Source organism: Drosophila nasuta, chromosome 2R (assembly GCF_023558535.2).
Source record: "Drosophila nasuta strain 15112-1781.00 chromosome 2R, ASM2355853v1, whole genome shotgun sequence".
Lineage (NCBI taxonomy): Eukaryota > Metazoa > Arthropoda > Insecta > Diptera > Drosophilidae > Drosophila > Drosophila nasuta.
In genome coordinates, this window is record NC_083456.1 from 18,214,846 (window position 1) to 18,236,211 (window position 21,366).

The following is a 21,366-nucleotide window of genomic DNA, read 5'->3' on the forward strand; positions in this document are numbered from 1 at the left end:
AAAGATGTAAAAATGTTCAGTTAAAAATGTAAAGAATAATTTTAAGACCATTATCTCAAACTTATTAAGATAAAAAAAGTTATTTTATTGTAATCCGAAATAATGAAGGTGACCGGGGCTGCAGGTGGACTAGGTCGGGCTCTAGCATTGGAACTTGCCAAACGCGGTTGTCATTTAGCCGTGGTGGATGTTAACATAGAAGGCGCTGAAGAAACTGTTAGACAAATTCACGAGATATCCAGAGTAAAAGCCAAAGCTTATAAGGTAAATATTGCAGTCCAATTTTATTTAAATTATTAATAATTTAGTTTATTTTTTTTTTTAATTTAATTTGATTTTTAATTAAGGTGAATGTTACCAGTTTTGCTGAAGTATCTGATCTTGAGGCGAATGTTGTGCGAGATCTTGGTTCGGTTACAATTCTTATTAACAATGCAGGCGTAATTTTGTTGCGCAATCCTTTAGATCCTGAACCGGATGATGTGCAACGAATGATTAATGTTAATTTGACTTCGCACTTTTGGGTGAGTCAAATAATTCGTAACGAGTAATTGTTGGCTCTATAACAAAATGTTCATTAATGTTTACAGACAGAAGGCTGCGTTTCTGCCCACTATGAAGAGATTGCGCAAAGGACATATAGTAACCATAAGCTCAGCGATGAGTAATATTACAATGTTTTGTTTTCAAATGACTTTTGTGATAACTTTCATTTTCTGCAGGTCTATTTCCCTTGGCTTACAATACTGCTTATACGGCAAGCAAATGTGGTGCAACCGGTCATATGAAGACTCTGCGCTTGGAATTAGCTCTGGAGAAACAGAATGACATCCATGTCACAACGGTATTGCCATCGTTCTTGGACACCAACGATGAGGTCTCTAAACTTGGCTATGCTATCAAGGTGAATCGAGTTTATCCCTTGATTAAAGGAAAAACGGCAGCTCGTCGCATAGTTTGGGGAATGCTCGCTGGAGAAAGGGAAATTAAACTTCCATATATTGTGGATATATTATATCGAATTTGGAAGTAAGTTGACAATGCTTGATAAAGATAATAGATTAATGTTAATTGTTTGCAGCTTACTTCCCATCAACTGGCAGGAGAGACTGTTTCTTTTGGTCACATCCAAAATGTTTCGATCATTCTGTGAGATGCAAGAAGAGTCGATGATACTTGGTGTATAATATTATAATAACATATTGGGATTGGTGAGATATTAATATCGAAATATACATTGTCTTGTTGCTTAGTTGTTTGTTGATCGCCCATTTTGCTTCTCTTGGGTGTCCAGTAACAGCTTATTGAGTACGGAAGAGAAAATACTTACTGTATGTTACAATTAGTTTTTCTAAACTCACTAGTAACACTAGCAAATGCAACTATTCAAAAATAAATGTTGATCACAATTAGTGTAATTAAAATCATGTTGGCTTGCATTTCTGCATAAACTAATTGAGTTCGTTGTTGTACTTGTCTGTCGACTAGGTTTTCATAAAAGCACTACGTGAAGAAAAATTATGAGTCTTTGTAGCTCTGCATTGAGCTTTGCAATAACAAAATGCTTACAATTAACACGCATTAAGCATCAAAACCGGAAAATTTACATCGAACGCAATCTTATACGTCATTAAACTTGTTCACAGTCTAGATTGATCAATAGTAGAGATCGGAGCTGAGACAACATATGTTATCTAGAAGACTCTAAGTGAGTTAAGTTAAGTTAAGTTATGTAAAGTATAATACAATATATAAAGTTAATTAAACCATAGCGCTTTGTTGCCATTTAAGCTGTTAAGAAATTGTTTTGTATGTGAGACGGTTGATAGCTTCGCAACAAAAGTTAATTGATTGCAATTAAAATTTGCTTCTTGAGCTATGCTTTAATGTTTCGTTTATTCTGTAAGCTAAAGAGTTAAAAAAACGATATATGTTGCATTTAATATGTAATTTTAAATGGTATATATGATTGCAGAATTGTGTTTATATAGCCTACGAATCTCTGTCTAAAGAAGCAAATTCATTTCATTTCATTTCATTTCATTAAAAACATTTTAAAGATACTTAAGGTCCGCAGTCGCAGTTTGTTTTTGTTTTTCAACAAATAATTATGCTTCATTCTGTGGTTCGGTCTGGCTTTGTATCTCAGGCAGGCGTTTATGGCCTTGTTGTCTGCATTTGCCAGCTGGCAGCCTGAATGCTTGGCAGCTTGGTTGCATTGACTGCAGCCTGGTTGGTGGCTGTTGAAGTTACTGTGCAGCAGCACCGACATGCAATCAACTTGTCAGCAGACATACAACGCTCCTCCTACTTCACTCCTCCCTCTCTCGGTCTTCTTTGTTTTTGTGTGTGGATTGTCGTCTGTGCTCGCTGCAGCTTGCTGCTCATTATGCAGCTTTTATGGGGTCAATAAGGGAGACCGTGATTTATATATATATACATATTTAAATAAATTAAAAAGCTTAATAAAGTGATTCTTATACATTTCATCACACGATTTTGCATTTTATTTGCACTAATGTAAAGCTGCCCCATTTTGTTGCATACACAATGGCGCCCATTTAGCGTGCATTACTCATTAGACATGACAGCTTTCGGGGGCCACGCACAATAACCACTCTTTAAAATGTTGTTTTGGTTGTAATAATTCCAAAGTGATTTTACCTGGCCTCAAAAATAAAAAGAGAAATGAATGCCAACGCATTCGTAAGCAAATGTAACTGCCTTGCAGTTCCGCTGCTGCATTTCGTATCTTTATGCTTCCAGAATTAATGCAACACATTAAGAAAAATGTTGCCAGCACTTCCGTCACCGTCAACGTTAGTTGTCGCTAAAGAGCTGCAGCTAAAATGAAGCTTTTCCTGCATACACTGACGGGGGGAGTCCTAAGAATTCTCTCAATTGATGTGCAACATTTTTGTAAATAAAACGAAATATTTTTCTCAATTATTTTAGAAGAGGTCTATACAAAAATTTAGCACCAAACATTTAAATTTGATTTAGTATTTTTATTGAGAGTATTTCTAGTTCATTGTATCTTTTGGCCAAAACGTAAAGAGATACGTATTCATTTACTTGTAGTCGTGCTGCTGTCATGCGTTCTTTGCATATTTTCACCTTCTGCTACGGCATCTGCTGTCTGTGCGACTTCGTTGTATGCTTCCTGCATTTTCCTAGATGTTGTTACTTATATTCGGTTTTCGTTTCTTTTCTTTTTTTTTGTTGCATAAGTATTTAAAACATTTTTTGCTATCAATGCAACTTGAAATTCGTATACATATATACATGTGTATATCGTTACAGTTGCTGGCAACAAGGATGGACGTCGTGCCTGTATAGTATTATATTCCTGCTGCGTCTGCGTTTCCTTGAGTCAGTGAAATATATGTGAGGAACGAGGGGGGAATATGTATGTGGGTCGCTTTTACTCATATTGCAGGTCGCAGCATGCAAGGATATGCATACGAGTATATGTTAAGTTTTAGCAAAATTAAGAGTAATAAAAAATACACAAGCAAGAAACGCTTTACGCAAATGAAAAAATAATACTATAAAATGCATTAATAATATAAAAAGAAACAAGTCTGATGCCAGCATGAACTTTGTGTTTCATATGCTTTTGCTTTAAATTGTGTCGCCTAGAGTATGTTTTTTAAATTGTTCCATAAAAGAAAGCAAGAGTGCTAAGCCTGTGTCAAGAATATGCGAGTAGAAATATATGAAAAAAAGTTACGAGAAATAATACTGTACATAAGTTTTTCCACAGACCAACAAATATTCCAGTTTCTTGATACGCAAATTACTGTTCCATAATTATCAACTGTCTTATAGATTTAATTATCACATCTGATTTAAATCACACATCTTACGTCTTCTCATTTCCCTTGACTAATCCAATAAAAACACAAACACAACTCTGCGATAATTGTGGGAAAGCATTGGCTAATAAGACTCTCACAATTATGTTGTCCCCACGAGAACGTCTCTCTGCTGCTTCGACTGCTTAGACTTTGCATAATTTCTGATTTCCTATTAAAAAGGCGTTAATGATGCATAGACTGTTGAGTCCCCGACGTGTCACATGGAACGCCTCAATGGCAGCCTGATTGAAAAGTGAAATGTGCTTGGTGTCAGCGGCAGGGCGAGGGGATGGCAGAAGAGTTCTCTAAGTCGACAACTTTGCTGGGTGTTTATTGTTTGTCTTTTGACACTAACGTGCACTTTTTTGTAATCTTTAGGGGCTGCGGACAAACGAGGCACATTTCCTTGCCTGATTATCGACCCAATCTCCGCTGGGAGACATTCGATTTTCACTCGTTTTGACGATGGCGTGAATTATGAGTGCGTCCCCAGTGCGTGGGAAGTTTTGTGCGATTGCGGCACATCAAGTATGTTATGAATTCCCCACTTACCTGTCAAATGAAGGTCCCCAGCACATATGGAAATCAACTGGATACCTGTTGAGTGACTAAAGGATTACTAGTGCTTCCCTTTGAAAGACATTTTGTGATGATAACTTTCCTTCTGGGGATGCTGTATCTGATTTTCTTGTAGTGTTATTCTCAGCAGATATTGGAAACATATTAAAGAAAGACCTGGAAGCGTAAACTTTTACTGTAAGAAACTTATTCTTGAAGTTGATTTTTGAAATCATTTAATATTTAGGAAATTTCTGTTAGCACTAAAGTTGGCAACCTGTTAAGTCGAGTGTCCGATGCGAAGAGTCATTAAATTGTCGCTGTGTTTTTCATCTGCAAATAGATTAGAATTTATTCCGTCGTGCTCGTGTGCTGGAAAACCAATTAAAAATGGTTAATGACATTTTGGCTGCTGGATGGGCAGAATGTAGCAAACTTTTGATATCCAATTGATTTGGTATGCAAAACACAGACAGATAGGACCACAGCGATTCCACTCCAGGCACTGTCAAGTGCAACGACGAGATCTATGCGACGAATGTAATTCTGCTATTGCCAAGCACATAAATCACATGTTTACCTAATTAAACGGAACAGTAAATACTGATCTGGGGGTCAACTGACAAACAGACAGACGGACAGACAGACAGACGGACATATGGACAGATGAACTGTCTGGTTTAATGAGTAAGCGAAATGCCACCGAAAATCTGAAGTTACACACGCTCCCTCCCAAAAGGGAATATGGGATATGCTCGTAAAGTTGCTCAACTGCCTCGTTTTTGGTAGTTGGGACAATAATCATAAAAATTGCATATTAAAATGCATTTGGGGGCGTACACACACGCACACACAGTCATTTGTGTGTGTATGTGTGTGTGTGCGTATTGAGCGTGGCATTTAAATGTTTATAAATACAGTCAATTTGCTGTCAATTTTTGAACTAGGCACACATGTGGCAGTTCGACTTCGTCTCCTATTCGGCTCACACATGTCTGTTGGTGTGCACATACATGTGTGTAAGTGTGCGTGTGTGTGCGATGTACGATGTAGTAGAATATCAAGAGGTCAAAGCACCAGCGCATTATAGTGCATGCTGCTTTGGTGTGATCCGCCAGTGACAGAGTGACACTTTTCCAGAGCTAAATAGAAATTTCTTTCTCTTATACCCTGCAGAAAGAGATAATATGTGCAGTAGTTTTAGTATTAGTTTCAGTACTGAAATTACGAACTATGAATAATAAGTAAATAATCTATAAAATAAAGTAAATTGAAAGTGTAGAGGAGGTCATAGTAGTCAATACTCTATTGTAATTATAAGATAACTGAAAACAATAAAATAATTTAAATAAACACAACATAAAGAAAATGAATAAGGTAATTTAAAATAAAAATAAAAAATAAAAATAAAAGAAAAAATAAAAATAAAATAAAAAATAAAATCAAAAAAATAAAATGAAATAATTAAAAAAAAAATAAATAAAATATTAAACACAAAACAAATAAATAAAAACAAAAATATAAAAAAAAAAAAAAAAACAAATAAATAAAAACAAAAATTAAAAAATTAAATAAATAAAATATGTATATAGACAAAAAAAAACATAAAAAAAATTGTAAAATAATAAATTAAATGTATATAAATAAAAACATAAAAAAAAAATTGTAAATAAATAAATTAAATATATAAAAGAAAAACAAAACAAATAATAATAATAATATAAATACATTAAGATAAGCGCTTAAAATGTCAATTAAAATGAAGAAGACCACATGCTACGGACATTGCGAAATAAGAAGATCATTAAAGTTTTTTAATAAGTTATGAAAATAAACATTTTAATATTACTTGAATAAATAAATCTGAATCTATAATCTTAATTCAATTATCTTGAGGCAAAGGTGAACAAAATTGTCATAAAACAAATTGAATTCTTCTTCTAATGCATTTTCCTTTTAGTGCACTTCCCTCTTAATTTCCACTCTAATGCGTATCTGTTAGTCTACTATTATCAGCATGTAGAGCTGCTTGTTTTAAATTAAAACAATCTTGTAAATGTGCACAAAGCAAAAGGCAAACGCAAATGCAAACGCAAACAACTTTTACTGCGACCATGACACGCATGTCAGCGCAATCATTTGACATTTTGACAGACACATCCATCCCTATGAATGCATATATTTTGTGTATGAGCCTTGTTCAAGTTCAACTCGTGGCTCCGATTACAAATTCTATATAGTTGTACAGTACTTTGGGGCCAGACAAATCCACGGAGTTGTCGATGAAATTTGAGTTGCTGTTGTTTTTGTTTTCGTGCTGCATTAAAGGATGACAAATTCGCCGATGTGTCAAATTTCTGGTAAACAACATTAAATATGCTTAACGATAGAAATGTTGTGGTAGACACACATACACACACACTTTTTAGTATGCCGAATCATTAATATTAATTATTTATGCAGTTGTCAAACTAAAACAAATTGCAACCGCATTTTCCATTATTAACTTCTTTGTCTTGCATCTCCTAAAATATATCAAAATATTTTGATTAAAAATTGGTCATCACTTGCTGTGGCTTAGTCAAATTTATTTATTGTATCGCAATGATTTTCGTTTAATGCACATTTAATGTGCTTTAAGTATCGAGCGACTAATTTAAGTTGTCGATTTAACTCCAAATGCATTTGGAGGGGTGGAAAAAACTGTAAGCCGGGAAAACATAAATCTGAAAATTTCATTAACAAATCGTCACTCTGTGCATTGCCGTTATGTTGAAAAAATAAAATTGTTTTAAGCAATTGTGTATTCTCGTTGGTTTTTGTTGTTGTGTTTTATTTACGATTTCATTAAAGCAGCCATGCGAAGCATGCTCCTGCCCCGTGCCCCATGCCCCACAGCCTCGGACCCCGCCCACCATTAAAGTTGTAAAGCCCGGCGCGGCATGGCAAACAGGCAATTCAGCGGTGGTCAAACAGGTCGTCGTTGTGTTAACTCCACAAATTTCAGTAAATAAATACGAAACATTTACATTGCCACTGTTTGCCACAGAACAGAACAAAAAAAAAAAGAGAAAAAATAATGAAAATATTACGCATTGTGCCCGATTGATGGCCGTTCAGTTAAAGTGCAAGTTTATCGCATCAATAAATTTCACATGTTTTACACAGAGACAGACGCACACAACATGACAGCTTGATGATTAAAGTTGCGTTGGATCCTCATAATTTGATCACAGACCGTTCGAAGAAGACGCTTTTGCCGCCAACGCAAAAAGACAAATTACCTTTTATTTTGTGAAAATTAATAATGTGTGTTTCAAAACTGAGTGGGAAAAATTATTGAGTACGAAACGGAAATGGTTAAGATTTTCCCAAGAAACGCAGACAACAAACAGCTCGCGTCATTTACTGAAAATACGAACAAAACAAAACGAACGTCGAATATTTGATACTCTTCTCGAGTGTGTATTGCACACTAGATGACAGAAGCAACACACTTTGCTGCAGTGGTCCATAAATAGAAATCACATTAGTTCACAGATCAAGCAACTGGTCCTTACCTCAGTTCCACATCGACAAGTAGCCGTTGGCTGTGACGCCAAAGTGTGCCCAAAAGTCTACTAATTTTAACAATGATGTAACTTGTCGCACTTTTCGGACATCGTAGTCGGGCCAAGTGTTCACACTGTTTGCTTTTGGACACGCGCCCAATTTCATTTTTTTCGCTTTGCAAACATCATTCTGGGAAGTAAAGCAAAGAATTGGCATCGCCGGCGAAATTGAAAAGAGGCGTAGAAAAGGGGGTTAAAAAGGATTATCAAGGTGTGCTTGTTATCAATACAAAATTATAGAGTTATAAAAGTATTTTTTCATGCTTTTCTTATAATCGATACATACTTTTTTGAATAAGGAAATCCCTCTTTATTGAATCCCTCTACGACGCCACTGTGCTTGCGGATAAATGACAAACGCACAAGTGGTAAAATGTTGTGTGTTAAACGTTTTTGAATTGACTTGATGCCCACATCACAGTGGGGCAAACAGCTGCTGTCATTGAGCCCGGTGAACGTGCGCCAAACCACGACGTTTGCCAAAAAATAAATTTCAATTAAATACGACTTACGTGCTCATAACTGTCGTATACACATATATCTATATATTTTAGTAAAAAAGAAAAGAATATTTCATATTATAATTTCCAATTAACTTTATGACAATGTACTTAAAATGGGCAATTTCGAAAATCATCGATTTAAGCAATTTCAAATTAATGTTCATGTTGAAATAAATATAAAATTTTAATAAAAGTTATCTATCGGTTATTTTAATATTATAAAATGGCTTAAATATTTAATTCGTTAAATTCAGAAAAATATATTTATTTCTATTTTTCAGATAGTGATTCACTTCGGCACATCTCTAATGATTAGACTAGTATATTATAACATACACATGAATTCATTTCTGTATTCCTATTGAGTGTGATATAAAATGTTTTATTATATAAATGTCATAATTTTTAAGATGAACTGTCAAATCATTTGGCTTGCTTTCAAATGAAATAGTAGACGTGTCACCTGCTCAAAAAAAATCAAACAAAATATTTTTGACTATAATTAAAGTGCTGAGGCCAACGCCACCTGATACGATTGGAGTAAGTGCAGCGGAAATAGTTCATAAAGGTTAGAGTTCATTTTCCAATTTCAATGGTAAAGAATAAGAATGGCAAAAATGGAAAATTGCACTTAGCAAAAATAGTTGTGCGGCAAATGCATTTTTTTGCATCGCAAATTAAAAACATATTGTCAGGCCGCTTGCCTCGCCTGGATAAAATACTAAAAATAGCCAAAAACGAGCAATGTGAAGTTATAAGTACTACACAAAACATACGTGTGTGCATAAGCATATACTATATAGTATACTATAAAGCGGGGCTGGGGCGGAGGGAAAGTCGCATGCACTTGAGGCCAGGGACAGGCCAAAGTGATCAGCATCAACACTTTGCTTCTCTCCATCTATCTCTCTCTCTCTCTCGTTTGCGCTCTCTGCCTTTGGTTTGTGTGGAAGTGCCTTTTGGGCTGTGCGTTATTTGTCTCATGCCGCACATGAAATGCTTGTTGTTGGGAAATGAGTTGCGTTAATAAATTTAGCTCATAGTCATGCCATACTGTATTTTAATGCTCTGGCTTTCCACTCTCTGCACTGTGGACTGTGGGATGGGATGTGGATGTGGCTGGAGCAACAGCAGCAGCACTCGGCAATAAAAAATAGTGCTAAAACATTCGACAGGCGTTCACCGTCTAGCAGCTGCAGCGCTCCAACTTGCAGAGAGGGGGGAGGGGCAGTGGCTGGGCAACCTAAAACAGACTTGCACCATGTGTGCCAGTGCCAAGATGCCAAGATCATTGCAGCGGTTCGCTGAAAAAAGGTCCACGGTCACGCGCGCTCTTTGCCAGTGAAAAACTTGTAGTTGTAAACAAGCATAAATATTAATTCAATTATGAAGAAATACTAGCTATCATTTTTGTGTAAGATTTCAAATAAAATATACATTTAAAGAAAAGTTATGAAAAGGAAATTAAAACAGAACATTTTCTTATTGAATTCGTATAGTTGCACATAAAATAGAGCTACAAACAAAATTATGAAGAAATGCGCGAATCTAATCATATAAGAAAATCCTATTACTTCATACTTTTCTATACTTTTAAAAAATATCTACGTGATTAAGAAACTATCTCATTTTTAGGTATACACTAAATTGTTAAACGGTTTCTATATAATTTGTAGTTAACCGATGCTTTCCATTTTCAGTTGCAATATAATACTTTAGTTATTAAATGTTAAACTCATCGCATCAAATTTGTAGCTGAGTTAATAGCAGTAGTCTTCAGCTAATTTCGTTGTGAGCTGTTGCCTTCCTTTTTTATTCCAATACATGCAAAAGAAAAACTACAAAACTACAGCGAACGGGCGGACGGACAGACAGACAGACAGAAAAGTGCGTCGATCAGGGCACAGCATGTGAGGGAGCGACAGAGAGTGAAGGCAAAGCGAGAGCGAGAGGGAGAGGGCAAAGTGACGCACATGTGCGTGTAAAGATGAAAAATCCAAAGCAACAACAACAGCAGCAAAGTGAACTGATCATGACAGGGTGTCGCTGTGACAGAAGCAGCAGCAGCAACAGCAGCAGCAGCGGCAGCCGGCGGGAGCAGAGACTGAGCGCAGGATTCAATGTTCCCGTTCCGGGCATTTAAATAACGTGCAGACACCGAGCAGCGGGTTATTAACAGACGCAACGCGGTGGCGTGAACATCACCAAAAAGACAAGTGAACTACAAAAGAAAAGCCAAAATAAGAAAATCTCTCAAACACACAAAATTTACGAATAGAAGAAAAAGTCGCGTGAACTTGTGTCTGTGTGTGAATGTGTGTGAGTGTGTGTGCATGGGATTTCCCGCGTTCTGTCGCCCCAATAAATAAATACACTACACTAAATTGGCAATTGGCCGAGCAGCAACCGAGACAGACAGTCGTTTAGTGTTTGTGCCGGAAGTGCGAATGTGACAGCATTGAGATATATAAGTTGTATACAGATATACTCGTATATTGCACACAAACAGACTCACATGCATAGGTGAAAGGGAAAATTTGCAAATTGAAAAGTGAAAATGTCTTCGACGATGAAGCCGCAACAACTGCCACTGACCATTTCGAATCACGGCAAAAGCAAAGTGCCGTTAAGCAACAAGACATACGATGAGCATGACATGTGCTACGATGCCTTCATGTCGCCACCGTTGAGTGCCAGCATTGGCATTGCTCACGGTGTCAAACAGGAGCCATTTCAGGCACCCAAAGCCGTTGGCTCCATCTCCTCTTCAGTGAACTCTATTGCCGGCTTGGAGGCGACGAGTTTTGGCTGTGGCGAAATGCAGTTTCCGGACTTTTCGCACCTTTGCTTTGCCACCGAGACGCCGAATTCGGTGTTCAGCGAATGCCAGAGCTACACGGGGCCAGAGCAACAGGATCGCGATGATATTGTGTGTGCCTCGGCCGAGGAGCAGACGGGAATGCCCTATCAGCAGGGTCAGTACACACAGCTCAACCGCGAGGATGTCTTTCGCTTTGAGCCCGAGGACATTGCACGACTCACGGCTGACAGCAGCAGTGGCAGCAATGGCAGCAATGGTTGTGGCAGTGGCAGTGGCAATAATGCCTATGATGAGCTGGCTGGTTTGTTGCAGATGCCTCAAACACCGTACACACCGTGCAGCAGTGCACAGCCGACACAACTGGTGGCTTCGAGTGGCAGCGAAATGATGGCGCAGGACTTACTCAATCAGGACATTGATTATTTTAATTATGACGAAGTTAATTGCCAATCAAAAAATCAATCTCCTTGCTCCTCGCCGCACTTGGAGGCCTGGTTGAATTTCAATCTTGGTGAAATGTCAACGTCTGAAACGCCATGCAACGATGCCTCTCCCAAATTATGCAACATTTACGAGCAGCAGCTGCAACTGCAGCCGCAGCAACAGCAACATCAACATCAACAGACAGACATTAAAGTCGAGCAGCAGACAGCAACGAAGCTGCCGTCAATGAACTCGACATTTGGCACACCAAAGTGTGCCCCCATGTGTGGCGGCAACAACTATGATGATTATTCGAATCTCTATCAGAGTGGCGCCGCCGCGTTGCAGGATGCGGGCTGCCTCTATGGCGGCGGTGGCAACATGGATGATTTTGCCAGCGACAATTTCCAGCACAACATTTCGCAATCTATCGAAAAACCAAATCGTGAACACAAATTCATTTGGACAATCGATGAATTGGATGAACTGGATTTGGGTGACCATCAAAAGACTGAGTTGGATAATTTGGTGGACAGTCTGCCCGTAACAACAGCTGAACAACTAACTGCCGGCGACAGCGACGAAGAGTGCGTCGGCGACGACGACTGTGCGGAGGAGGATGAAGACAATGATATTGATAACGAGGTATTTGCACCGCCAGCTGCCGAACGCTGTGAGCTCGAGGTGGAAGGCACGGAGGCGAGTGTGCCGCTAATCTGCCGCTGGACAGGTTGTGACATGGAGTTTCCGCAGCAACAGATATTCGTGGAGCACATCGAGAAGTGCCATGTGGATGTGCGCAAGGGCGAGGATTTCTCGTGCTTTTGGCTCGACTGCCCAAGGCGCTACAAGCCCTTCAACGCTCGCTACAAGCTGCTCATCCATATGCGTGTTCACAGCGGCGAGAAACCAAACAAATGTCCCGTAAGTTGACTGTACTATAGCTATTTTTATTGTTGTTGTTATTGTTTATGATGTGTATAAACAACACACAGAATGCTGCACGTGTTGTTTATGCTAGAGCATCCGAAAGCCATTCATCACAACGGCCTTTGACAGGCGGTTGCCACTTGAGTTTTTGGTGACACACACACATACACACAAAAATAATCATAATGTGCACTGAGTGCAAGATTTGGTTTTCCCTTTGATTAGGCCGAAAAAGGGTTGCCAGGGTTGCCAAGCCAATTAAAACTGATTCACAACCTAGTTTTTTTGTTGCTACTATAATTTGCTTTATACTTTTTTATACTCTTTTTTTTTGGCAAACTCTTTGTGCCAACTGCATGCCGCGAGCTTTCAATTTGAATTTCAATTTCAATTTTTGGTGGGAGTGCGAGAAAGGACTCGAGACTCGAGTCGAGTCGAGTCGAGTTGAGTTGAGTTGAGTTGAGTAATGGTTTCACATTCAATTGACGACTTTTTACCACTTTTCATTACAGTTTCCGGGATGCAATAAAGCGTTTTCACGTCTGGAAAATTTGAAAATTCATCAACGTTCGCACACCGGCGAACGGCCTTATGGCTGCCAATATAAAGGTTGCCTCAAAGCTTTCAGCAATAGCTCGGATCGCGCCAAGCATCAAAGAACCCATTACGATACGGTGAGTATACGCCGCGTATGCCTCGATAGATATTACGAAGAGTACGCTTTCTCTCTTTGTCCCTCTCTATCTCTCTCTGTGTGTGTTTGTGTGTGGTTTGCATGCAATTTGCGGCAACGTGTCAAAGGGAAATTGATGAGCCGGCGGCGACACGCGAGTTGTTTCCATCTTTTTAGCTGTAACTGCAGCTTTGGCTTTAAGCTGAAGTTGATGTCGCTATCGTTGATGCTCGCCCCGTTGTGGTCGCCGTGTTGCAGCTTTTAAGCTTAAGCCAAAGTCGCGGGCAAACAGCAAGCAACGCAACGCCAGCTGAGACTGAGTCACAATTTCTAAAAATGTTGCTCTTACGAATGCTGCCGATGTTGCTGTCGCTGTTGCTGTTGGCGCCATGACATGTGCACATTTCGCATTTCGTTGCCTGATTGATTTATAGTTTTTACGTGTGTTTGCGTTAGGCCGAATGTCAGGCGAGGCATTCGCCATGACAGCCGGAAAAAAGGTTGAAAACCTGCTGCCAATGTGTGTGTGTGTGTGTGTGTGTGTGTGAGCTGAAATTGCTAACATCAAGTGGCGGGCAGCGGACAGCGAACAGCGGGCAAATCGAATAAACTAAACGAGTTACTTTCATTCTCAACGCAATGAGCAGTAGCCCAATCAAGCACACACACACACACACACACACACAACTCACACACATACACATGAATGCGTGTGGTTTTCAGCTGCGCTGCCTTTTCTATTGTTGCGCCCGTTGCCAGTGCAAACAAATGCAACATGCAACGCGGCATTTCGCAACGATTTCACAAGGCAAATATCCATGACCTCTGCCCTGCAGTGAAAGAGTGAGCGAGTTAGAGAGAGATGGAGAGACAAAGAATGTAGACTAGCAAAATGAATTGCATACTTTTGGGCGCAACTTCATATTGCGTCTAGGCTTCAATTTGAAGTTGGCAAATAATAGGAAAAAACACGGGAACGCAAAACTAAAATTGCTGTGTTTATGTTCTTTTACTCAACAGAAACCGTATGCCTGCCAGCTGCCAGGTTGCACCAAGCGCTACACGGATCCCTCGAGTCTGCGTAAACATGTGAAAAATCATGGAATAATGCGACGCAAATCTGCCAGTGGCGTTGCCACAACCACCAGCAACACCACCACAACGTGTAGTAAAAAGACGGCCAAGACTCGACGACACTCGGAATCGGCATTGTTGCAGAAGGGTCAGGGGCAGGGAAGTGTTGGTGGCAGCATGGCAGCAGGTGAGCAACGCTCGCAGCGCAGCAATAGTTGCAGTGAAGCGGCGCTCTTGATGCAGAGTGGTGTTCAGGATGAGGAGATGCTTGGGCAAAGGCTAACGGGAATTGGCAACCGCAATGCCTGCAGCATGGACAATGTTGCAACTAATAACAATTCAATGAAATTTAATGAGTTGTCAAATTGCATTGTCATCATTGAGCACGGCCCAAATGAGGTGGCAGCAGCAACAGCAACTGCGACATCCACGACGACAAACAGCTGTGAAAGTGTGGCAAGTCGATACACAACAATAACAGCAACAACAGCAAACACAACAGCATCAACAACAACAACAACAAGTGCGGCAACATATGCTGGCTTTAGCTATTACAATGGCAGCGGGATGGCAACGGAAACAGACGCGCTCAGCAATTGCAGCAGCAGCAACAACAGCCATATCAACAACAGCAACAACAACAGCAACTGCAACAATTACAAACCCAACAACAACAGCGACTCGTGCAATACGGAAAATTTCAATAAATTTAATGAACTTGAACAATTGTTAGCTGGCAATCGCGAGGAGCAAAATGTTGCCAACGTATTCGATTCCACCGCCAATAAATGCCAATTAAATGAGTTTGTATCTTTCGAATATGTGCGAAAGTATCTAACGGATGCATTCGATACCCCGCTCACAAATGAAACACCCAAGTGCAACATTCAGAATCAAACGCAGCAGCTCGATAATAATTTCGAGCAATATGATATACAATTTATTTAATAAGAATTGCGCTATTAATCCAAAGATCTCAGTCGCATTGAGTATATAGTATCTATACAATTGTATATATAATATATTTTACTTATTAAGTAAGTTCAGATTTTTTTTGGTTTTCCCTAAGATTAAGTCATCTACTTTAAAGCAACTAAGACGCACAAAAACGTTCCTCAATTTAATTTTCATTCAGTGATTAGCAATGTCTTCCCAGCGAAATTTTAGTCTAAATATTTGAAATTAGCATAAAATTCACAAACTAGAATTAAGCGTATAAATATTATTGTTATTTTTATATGAGCATAGAAAATTAATAAGTTGAATAAATAATTCATTTGTTTATAAACGGATGTTTAAAATATTTTGATTAACTGTCAATTATTTTTAATTTAGACAATCATTTCATAGTGTGTTTTAATTTTCAGTTGACCGGAAAACAAGCAGCCGGAACCGTGTTGCCGCAAGACATTAACAGCATGGCGGCATTTCCGCTTTTCCGCTGTTCATCTGTTCGACGTTGACCAGATTCAAGTTAAATGTTCCACTGGTAAAAACAATCTACTGGCATTACAATGCCGGCCAGCGATGATTAATTGATATTTAATATATATTTTTCGCATTTAACACGTTCCCCATATCCCATTTAATTAACGCTTCATATTTTATACATAAAGCGGCTTAAGTCCGAAATCAGTTGACATGCAGGGTCTGCATTAATTTCCTTTTAATTGATTGCCAATGCAATGTTATTGACCCACTTGACAATTGTGTGGCGGAAATTTACTGACGAAGAGAAGCGGGCTTTAGGTATGCTTTTATTTAATTGGAATTTCAGTAATTTTATCTAAAGCATCAAAGGTTTTCTTATTGTGGATTAGAAGAGCAGAGAAAGGGCAGCAAAATACTTAAAATAATAATAATAACTTGGCATTAAACTTCATTCTATGTAATTTGTAATTTAATTTTTGTGTTTAACTTTAACTATCATATGTTAGTTCCTTTTAAATGGTATTCTAATTTGTTATAGTTTAGTGACTACTAATTTTTTTTTTATGGCAATTATAATGGGTTTCATTTTCTAGAATTAAATTCGTTAAATAACTTGTTTAATGAAATATTATATTATTAAAAGTATTATAAATGCAAGTGGGAGAATCATACTAATATTAAAATAAAAAATAAATATGCAAAACGATTTTAATTAACCTCAGATTCCTTTTTTTTTATAATTAGTGTAGTTCTTCCACTTACATGTATGTTACTATAATGAAAAATATATAGTTTTCAAAAGTATTTAAATTAAATTTAAATATTTACTATCATTAAGCTCCTTCAATCTCTAAACATGTTTTATTGTTTCAGCAAATTATGCTAACGTTTTTGTTGTAGTTATTTTTTTGCATTATTTTTGAAGCACAGTTTTTTTCACTGCTCATAATAAGGCTCAAATGTGCAATTGCATTAATTGTTCAGCTGTTTCATGCGCTGCGCAGATGGAGGCGGTGTGTTTAATGGGCAAACACATCAATGTGTAAGGCCAGCAGCGAATGCTCGTAAAGTGGCACGGCAACAGCCTGCAAAATGAGCAGCGTTCCATGGCTTGTTATGAACTTTAATATTAATAACCATTTATGCTTATGACAGACAATGAAAGCCGTGCTTAAAATTTGTTTTCGCTAGCTTCTGTCGTCACTAGCCCTCACTTTGCCTCTCTCTCTCTCTCTCTCTCTCTCTCTCTCTCTCTCTCTCTCTGGATCTCTCTCTTCTGGCCAACAACCTGACGCTCTGTTTTCGTTGTACGACAATAACACTAAATATGCTTAGGGATGTTGTAAGGGGTGTAGTGAGGGGAGGGAAGTTGAACTGAAATGAGGCGCACTATGCATTTAAAAGCGTTGCGAGTTTGTCAGTTAATATGCAGGCCGAGACTGGTCTTCATTACTAACCACACATACACAGCCAACACACACACACACACACGCAGCTGTTGACAGTGCACTATGGAATAAATTACTCGAACTTCAGTTATCATTATGATGATATGCGGCACATGGTTATAGTTACGAAACACAATGAAAATTCTCTAAATTTGAAGCTAGTCAGAACCAAAAAAAATTAAATGTCTTTATAACATATATGTGTTTTTATCTACATTTTAAATATTCTTTTCAACTAATTTTAGATAAAAGTGCAATCTGTTCTCTAATTTCATCGATTGCAATCAGAGAAAGCAACTAATTAAATGATTTAGTAGGATGAATAAACATTTATAAAAGATATATCCATGATAATATATATGTTTATATTTTACATATATATTTAATTGGTATCTAATATTTATTTATCTGTTTGCTTCATAGCATTACTGGCTAAAGCATATATATTGTGATTTAATAATTTTGGTATATTTTGAAAGTAGTACTATATATATCAATATACCAATTATATCCTTTTGTATATTTCAGTATATTTTTCAGAATTCATTTGGTATATTTAATGAATAATACCGCACATACTGGAGAGCGGGTATTTCCCAGTCGAGTATACTGTAGCTTTCTTACTTTTTTAATATATACTTTGTTCATTTATGAATATTTATTTTATTTCTATGGTAATTATATTTTTATTAAGATGACTTTTAGCTTAATTTGCACATTATTTACAAAAAATTGGTTGCGGCTAGGCGACCGACAATGTTAAATAAAAATAAACATCAACGGATTTATGTTTAAACATGGCAGTTATTAATTAATGTCGCGTAAAATTCACCTTTAGCCCATAGTGCAAAATGGCAGAAAAATAAACAACAAAATGTAAAGCAATTAAAAGCAGTGCCACCGAACATGCAACGCCAAACGAATATACCCATAAAACATGAGCAGCAGCAGCCCAATTTTGACTCGACGGCATTTCATAGAACCGACTGCACGCTGTGGCTACAAGTGGTAGACGCCCCCTTTTTCCTTTTCCCCTTCCTGCCTCCTATACTCGTATCACCATCATACAACTATAGCTTTGTATTGAGAGTTGGCATAAAGTGGGCAGAGGCAGAAACAGTGGCAGGGGGATTGCATTTGGCTTCTCTCTATTTGAGGTTAAAGTGCAAAAGTTGATAACAAGCGCATAGCATAGTACATAGTACTTCCGCACAGTGGGTGTTAAATATTTTCGCACACACCCATCCAACAATCCACACAGTACACACACGCTTGTGGCCATCAAGCTTTATGAAAATGGCGACTCTGTGGTCCAAAGTAATTGCTATTCCAACGCGCCGAAAAATTTATTATTGTTAATCAGCGAACGAACCCCAAAAAACCTAAATGGACGGGAGGAGCATAGGTTTTGTATACATAACATACGATATGGTATGGTAAAGAGTATATATGAATAAGTGCTTGTTCTAAGTATTGCCCAAGGGTGCTTCAAGTGTGAGCCTAAACGGTTGGCTTCAATACCCACTAATTGGCGAAAGGTGCTGGGGTCATATGCATTAGAATTTATTTAAGAGATGCCAGCAATGTTTGATATATTTATTTCCTTTTTTATAAGTAATTTTTAAAATGGTAACTGAAAATGTTTCTCCAAATCATGTTAAACTATCCCAAAGATAATGTGGTTATATGAATTTTGTACTTTTTTGAAGTATATGTATTTTTTTTTAAATTGTACCCAAAGCTAACTTTAGTTTTCAAATACATCTTTCCAATCTCTTCTTGATTTTTTGCCCAAATTGAGTTTTTATTATATGTAGCTTGTATTTCAGTTTTTCCAAATCTCTTTAAACTTTCCCAAATATACTCTTTATCATTTACTTCCATGACATTTGGCACATGCTAAAATATCTACAGAATTTATGATTCCTATCAATTTTGTAGAAGTTATTTAATAAATATTTTTCCATGGCAAAAAACGCCTGGCATACATTGTACTCTTTGGTATATTTTAAAAGTAGTACAATATTGATATACCAAAGATCGGTATATTTTAGCATTTTTGGGGAATATTTTTAGTATATTTGTAGAATACGACTTTATTGGACTCGAAAAACATTCGACTGCAGCTTTCTTAGTTGTTTATTTCTAAATATGTGTTTCTTTATATGTGTTTTTTACATTCATAAAAGATTTTCAAAACCGTATTTTAAACAAATTTTAGTTTTTAAATGCAAATTCATCAGCCTGAATTTCTTTTAATTTCTGTAATTTTATTTGGCGCGCATTCATTTTTATATAAAACAGGAAAGTCAAGAAAAAGAAAAGTATAAGAAGTGGAGCTTTGGAATAAGTGTTCTTAAATTGGTCGATAATTGAATTAAGTGTAATGTCTAAAACTACAATGATTTAATGAATTTACAAAATATACATAGGATATTTGCCACACTACTATTCTCACACCTCGCTCTTGGACCATTCTCACTTGCTGGCTGTTTTCAGTTTTTAATTAAAAAAGAACCTGGCCGCGGAATTGGGCTGCCAAGGTTGGAGCTAACTCACAGTCCGTGGCATTCACGTGTGTATGCCAGCGCTGTGTTTAGGTTTTTCATATTTATGTGGCGCCTCCACGCGCCCTCTTTTAACTGACCCCTCCTGAAATGGGAGCAGCTTCGATCGGGTCGAAAGCGAAGTGGTCGTTAGTCCAAAAGCGAGGCGTCGTTGCAAGGGATTTACAGTGCGTTTGTCGTTTTCGCTGGCAATTATGCAAATCGGAAGATTGCCACACAGCGATACCTGAAAATTCCATGCATTTACAATTTTCTAATCAATGAAATTTTAATTTATGTTCTAGCACCGCTTTTTGAACAGTATTTTCGCTCGATTCTCGTGTGTAATTTTACAGTGTTCACAGTTTTTTGTTTGAAATATGAAATTAAAATCTGAATGCTACTAAATTATTATGTCAAAATGATCCTATTATATACCTGTTTAAACATTATGCTTTAATTAAAGAATCTTCAAATGGAATGAGTCAACGAATGAATGAATGTCAATCGAAATGACTCTTTATGAATGCACATATTCAGCATTCATTTAAATGCAATCAAAGCTGAGGCACAGAATGGGGTGATCAATATGATGTCTCTCTTGTCTCACGTCTCGTCGCCCGATGACAGTAATTAAGTTTGTTCGTTGACAGCGTTTTTTTTTTGTATTATATTTTATGTCGATGTTGCAAGTTGCATTTAATAATTCAAAAAATCTCCAGCAACACATTTTGCGTGTTGCTTCCTTGCCTAGCAGTTGCGGCACGTTTTAATTTTTAATTAAATTAATGATTTCCATTGACGACTCCAAATATTGGCATATGGAAAATTATTTAAATACATAAAAACGCACGCCAGCCGCCAATATGTTACATTTACCTTTATAAAATTAATTACCTGGGCACCACATCAGCGCCAGAGGTTGCAGCATCAGCAGCGGCAGTAGCAGCCGTGATGGTAATGGACGAGCATGTTAATACTTGCAACATATTTGTAAAATTGTGTATGGCGCAAAGTTTGTTCTGCACTGTGACATACCCGGCATGGCATGGCCAAAGAACGGCATACTTCGCTGCAGAAATTAGCATCACATTATATGAAATTCATTAATTAATTTATTCAAAAGTTTGTTAAACTTGAACAACTTAAATTCATATGTTATCATCATCATTAGTTGATTCTCTTTTTACTGCGTGCAGCATATTCCACAGTCGAGCAGACTCAAGCATAAACAGGCTCGTTGCCGCTTTGTACATATATCATAGAACGAAAAGTTTTTCCATGAGCGTAATTAGAAGGCTTACTGAACTGAATGGCTGCCGGCAGCGTGCTTAAAATGCTCTTTTGGCATTAAATTTATGAGAACCGCACATGTTCGTTTCTGTCGCACTCAAAGGCAACAATAATAAGTAGCAGTAGCAGCAGCAAACAATAACAACAACAACAACAACAGCTTTTGAGTAGCAGCCACAACAAAAGCAAAGTCAA

General features: G+C 37.6%; 2 protein-coding genes across 4 annotated transcripts; both read left to right on the forward strand.

The window, feature by feature from the left end:
- The first annotated feature begins 132 nt into the window (after window positions 1-132).
- LOC132786009 (estradiol 17-beta-dehydrogenase 11-like) lies at window positions 133-4,481 on the forward strand. 3 transcript variants are annotated; one of them, XM_060792373.1, is made up of 6 exons: window positions 133-264; window positions 348-524; window positions 591-664; window positions 723-1,029; window positions 1,082-1,211; window positions 4,239-4,481. In XM_060792373.1, the coding sequence occupies exons 3-5, from the start codon at window positions 616-618 to the stop codon at window positions 1,185-1,187; spliced, it is 462 nt and encodes a 153-aa protein (XP_060648356.1). In that variant the 5' UTR covers window positions 133-264; window positions 348-524; window positions 591-615; the 3' UTR covers window positions 1,188-1,211; window positions 4,239-4,481. The 3 variants fall into 3 exon arrangements, with proteins under 3 accessions (XP_060648356.1, XP_060648354.1, XP_060648355.1); XM_060792371.1 differs by having other exon boundaries at window positions 348-664; XM_060792372.1 differs by lacking the exon at window positions 4,239-4,481 and having other exon boundaries at window positions 348-664; window positions 1,082-1,389.
- Window positions 4,482-10,460: 5,979 nt separating this feature from the next.
- On the forward strand, window positions 10,461-15,453 carry LOC132787097 (uncharacterized). The gene is made up of 3 exons (XM_060793990.1): window positions 10,461-12,700; window positions 13,219-13,380; window positions 14,400-15,453. Exons 1-3 carry the CDS (start codon window positions 11,090-11,092, stop codon window positions 15,399-15,401), a joined length of 2,775 nt encoding a protein of 924 aa, XP_060649973.1. The 5' UTR covers window positions 10,461-11,089; the 3' UTR covers window positions 15,402-15,453.
- The last annotated feature ends 5,913 nt before the right edge of the window (window positions 15,454-21,366 follow it).

What these genes read in the sequence shown, in the direction of transcription:
- LOC132787097 (XM_060793990.1), top strand. Translation starts at nt 11,090, where the DNA reads ATGTCTTCGACGATGAAGCCGCAACAACTGCCACTGACCATTTCGAAT. An exon ending in AGAAACCAAACAAATGTCCC is followed by an intron (nt 12,701 to 13,218) that starts GTAAGTTGACTG and finishes TTTTCATTACAG; the next exon opens with TTTCCGGGATGCAATAAAGC. An exon ending in AAAGAACCCATTACGATACG is followed by an intron (nt 13,381 to 14,399) that starts GTGAGTATACGC and finishes TTTACTCAACAG; the next exon opens with AAACCGTATGCCTGCCAGCT.
- LOC132786009 (XM_060792371.1), top strand. Translation starts at nt 571, where the DNA reads ATGTTCATTAATGTTTACAGACAGAAGGCTGCGTTTCTGCCCACTATG. An exon ending in AACCATAAGCTCAGCGATGA is followed by an intron (nt 665 to 722) that starts GTAATATTACAA and finishes CATTTTCTGCAG; the next exon opens with GTCTATTTCCCTTGGCTTAC. An exon ending in ATATTATATCGAATTTGGAA is followed by an intron (nt 1,030 to 1,081) that starts GTAAGTTGACAA and finishes AATTGTTTGCAG; the next exon opens with CTTACTTCCCATCAACTGGC.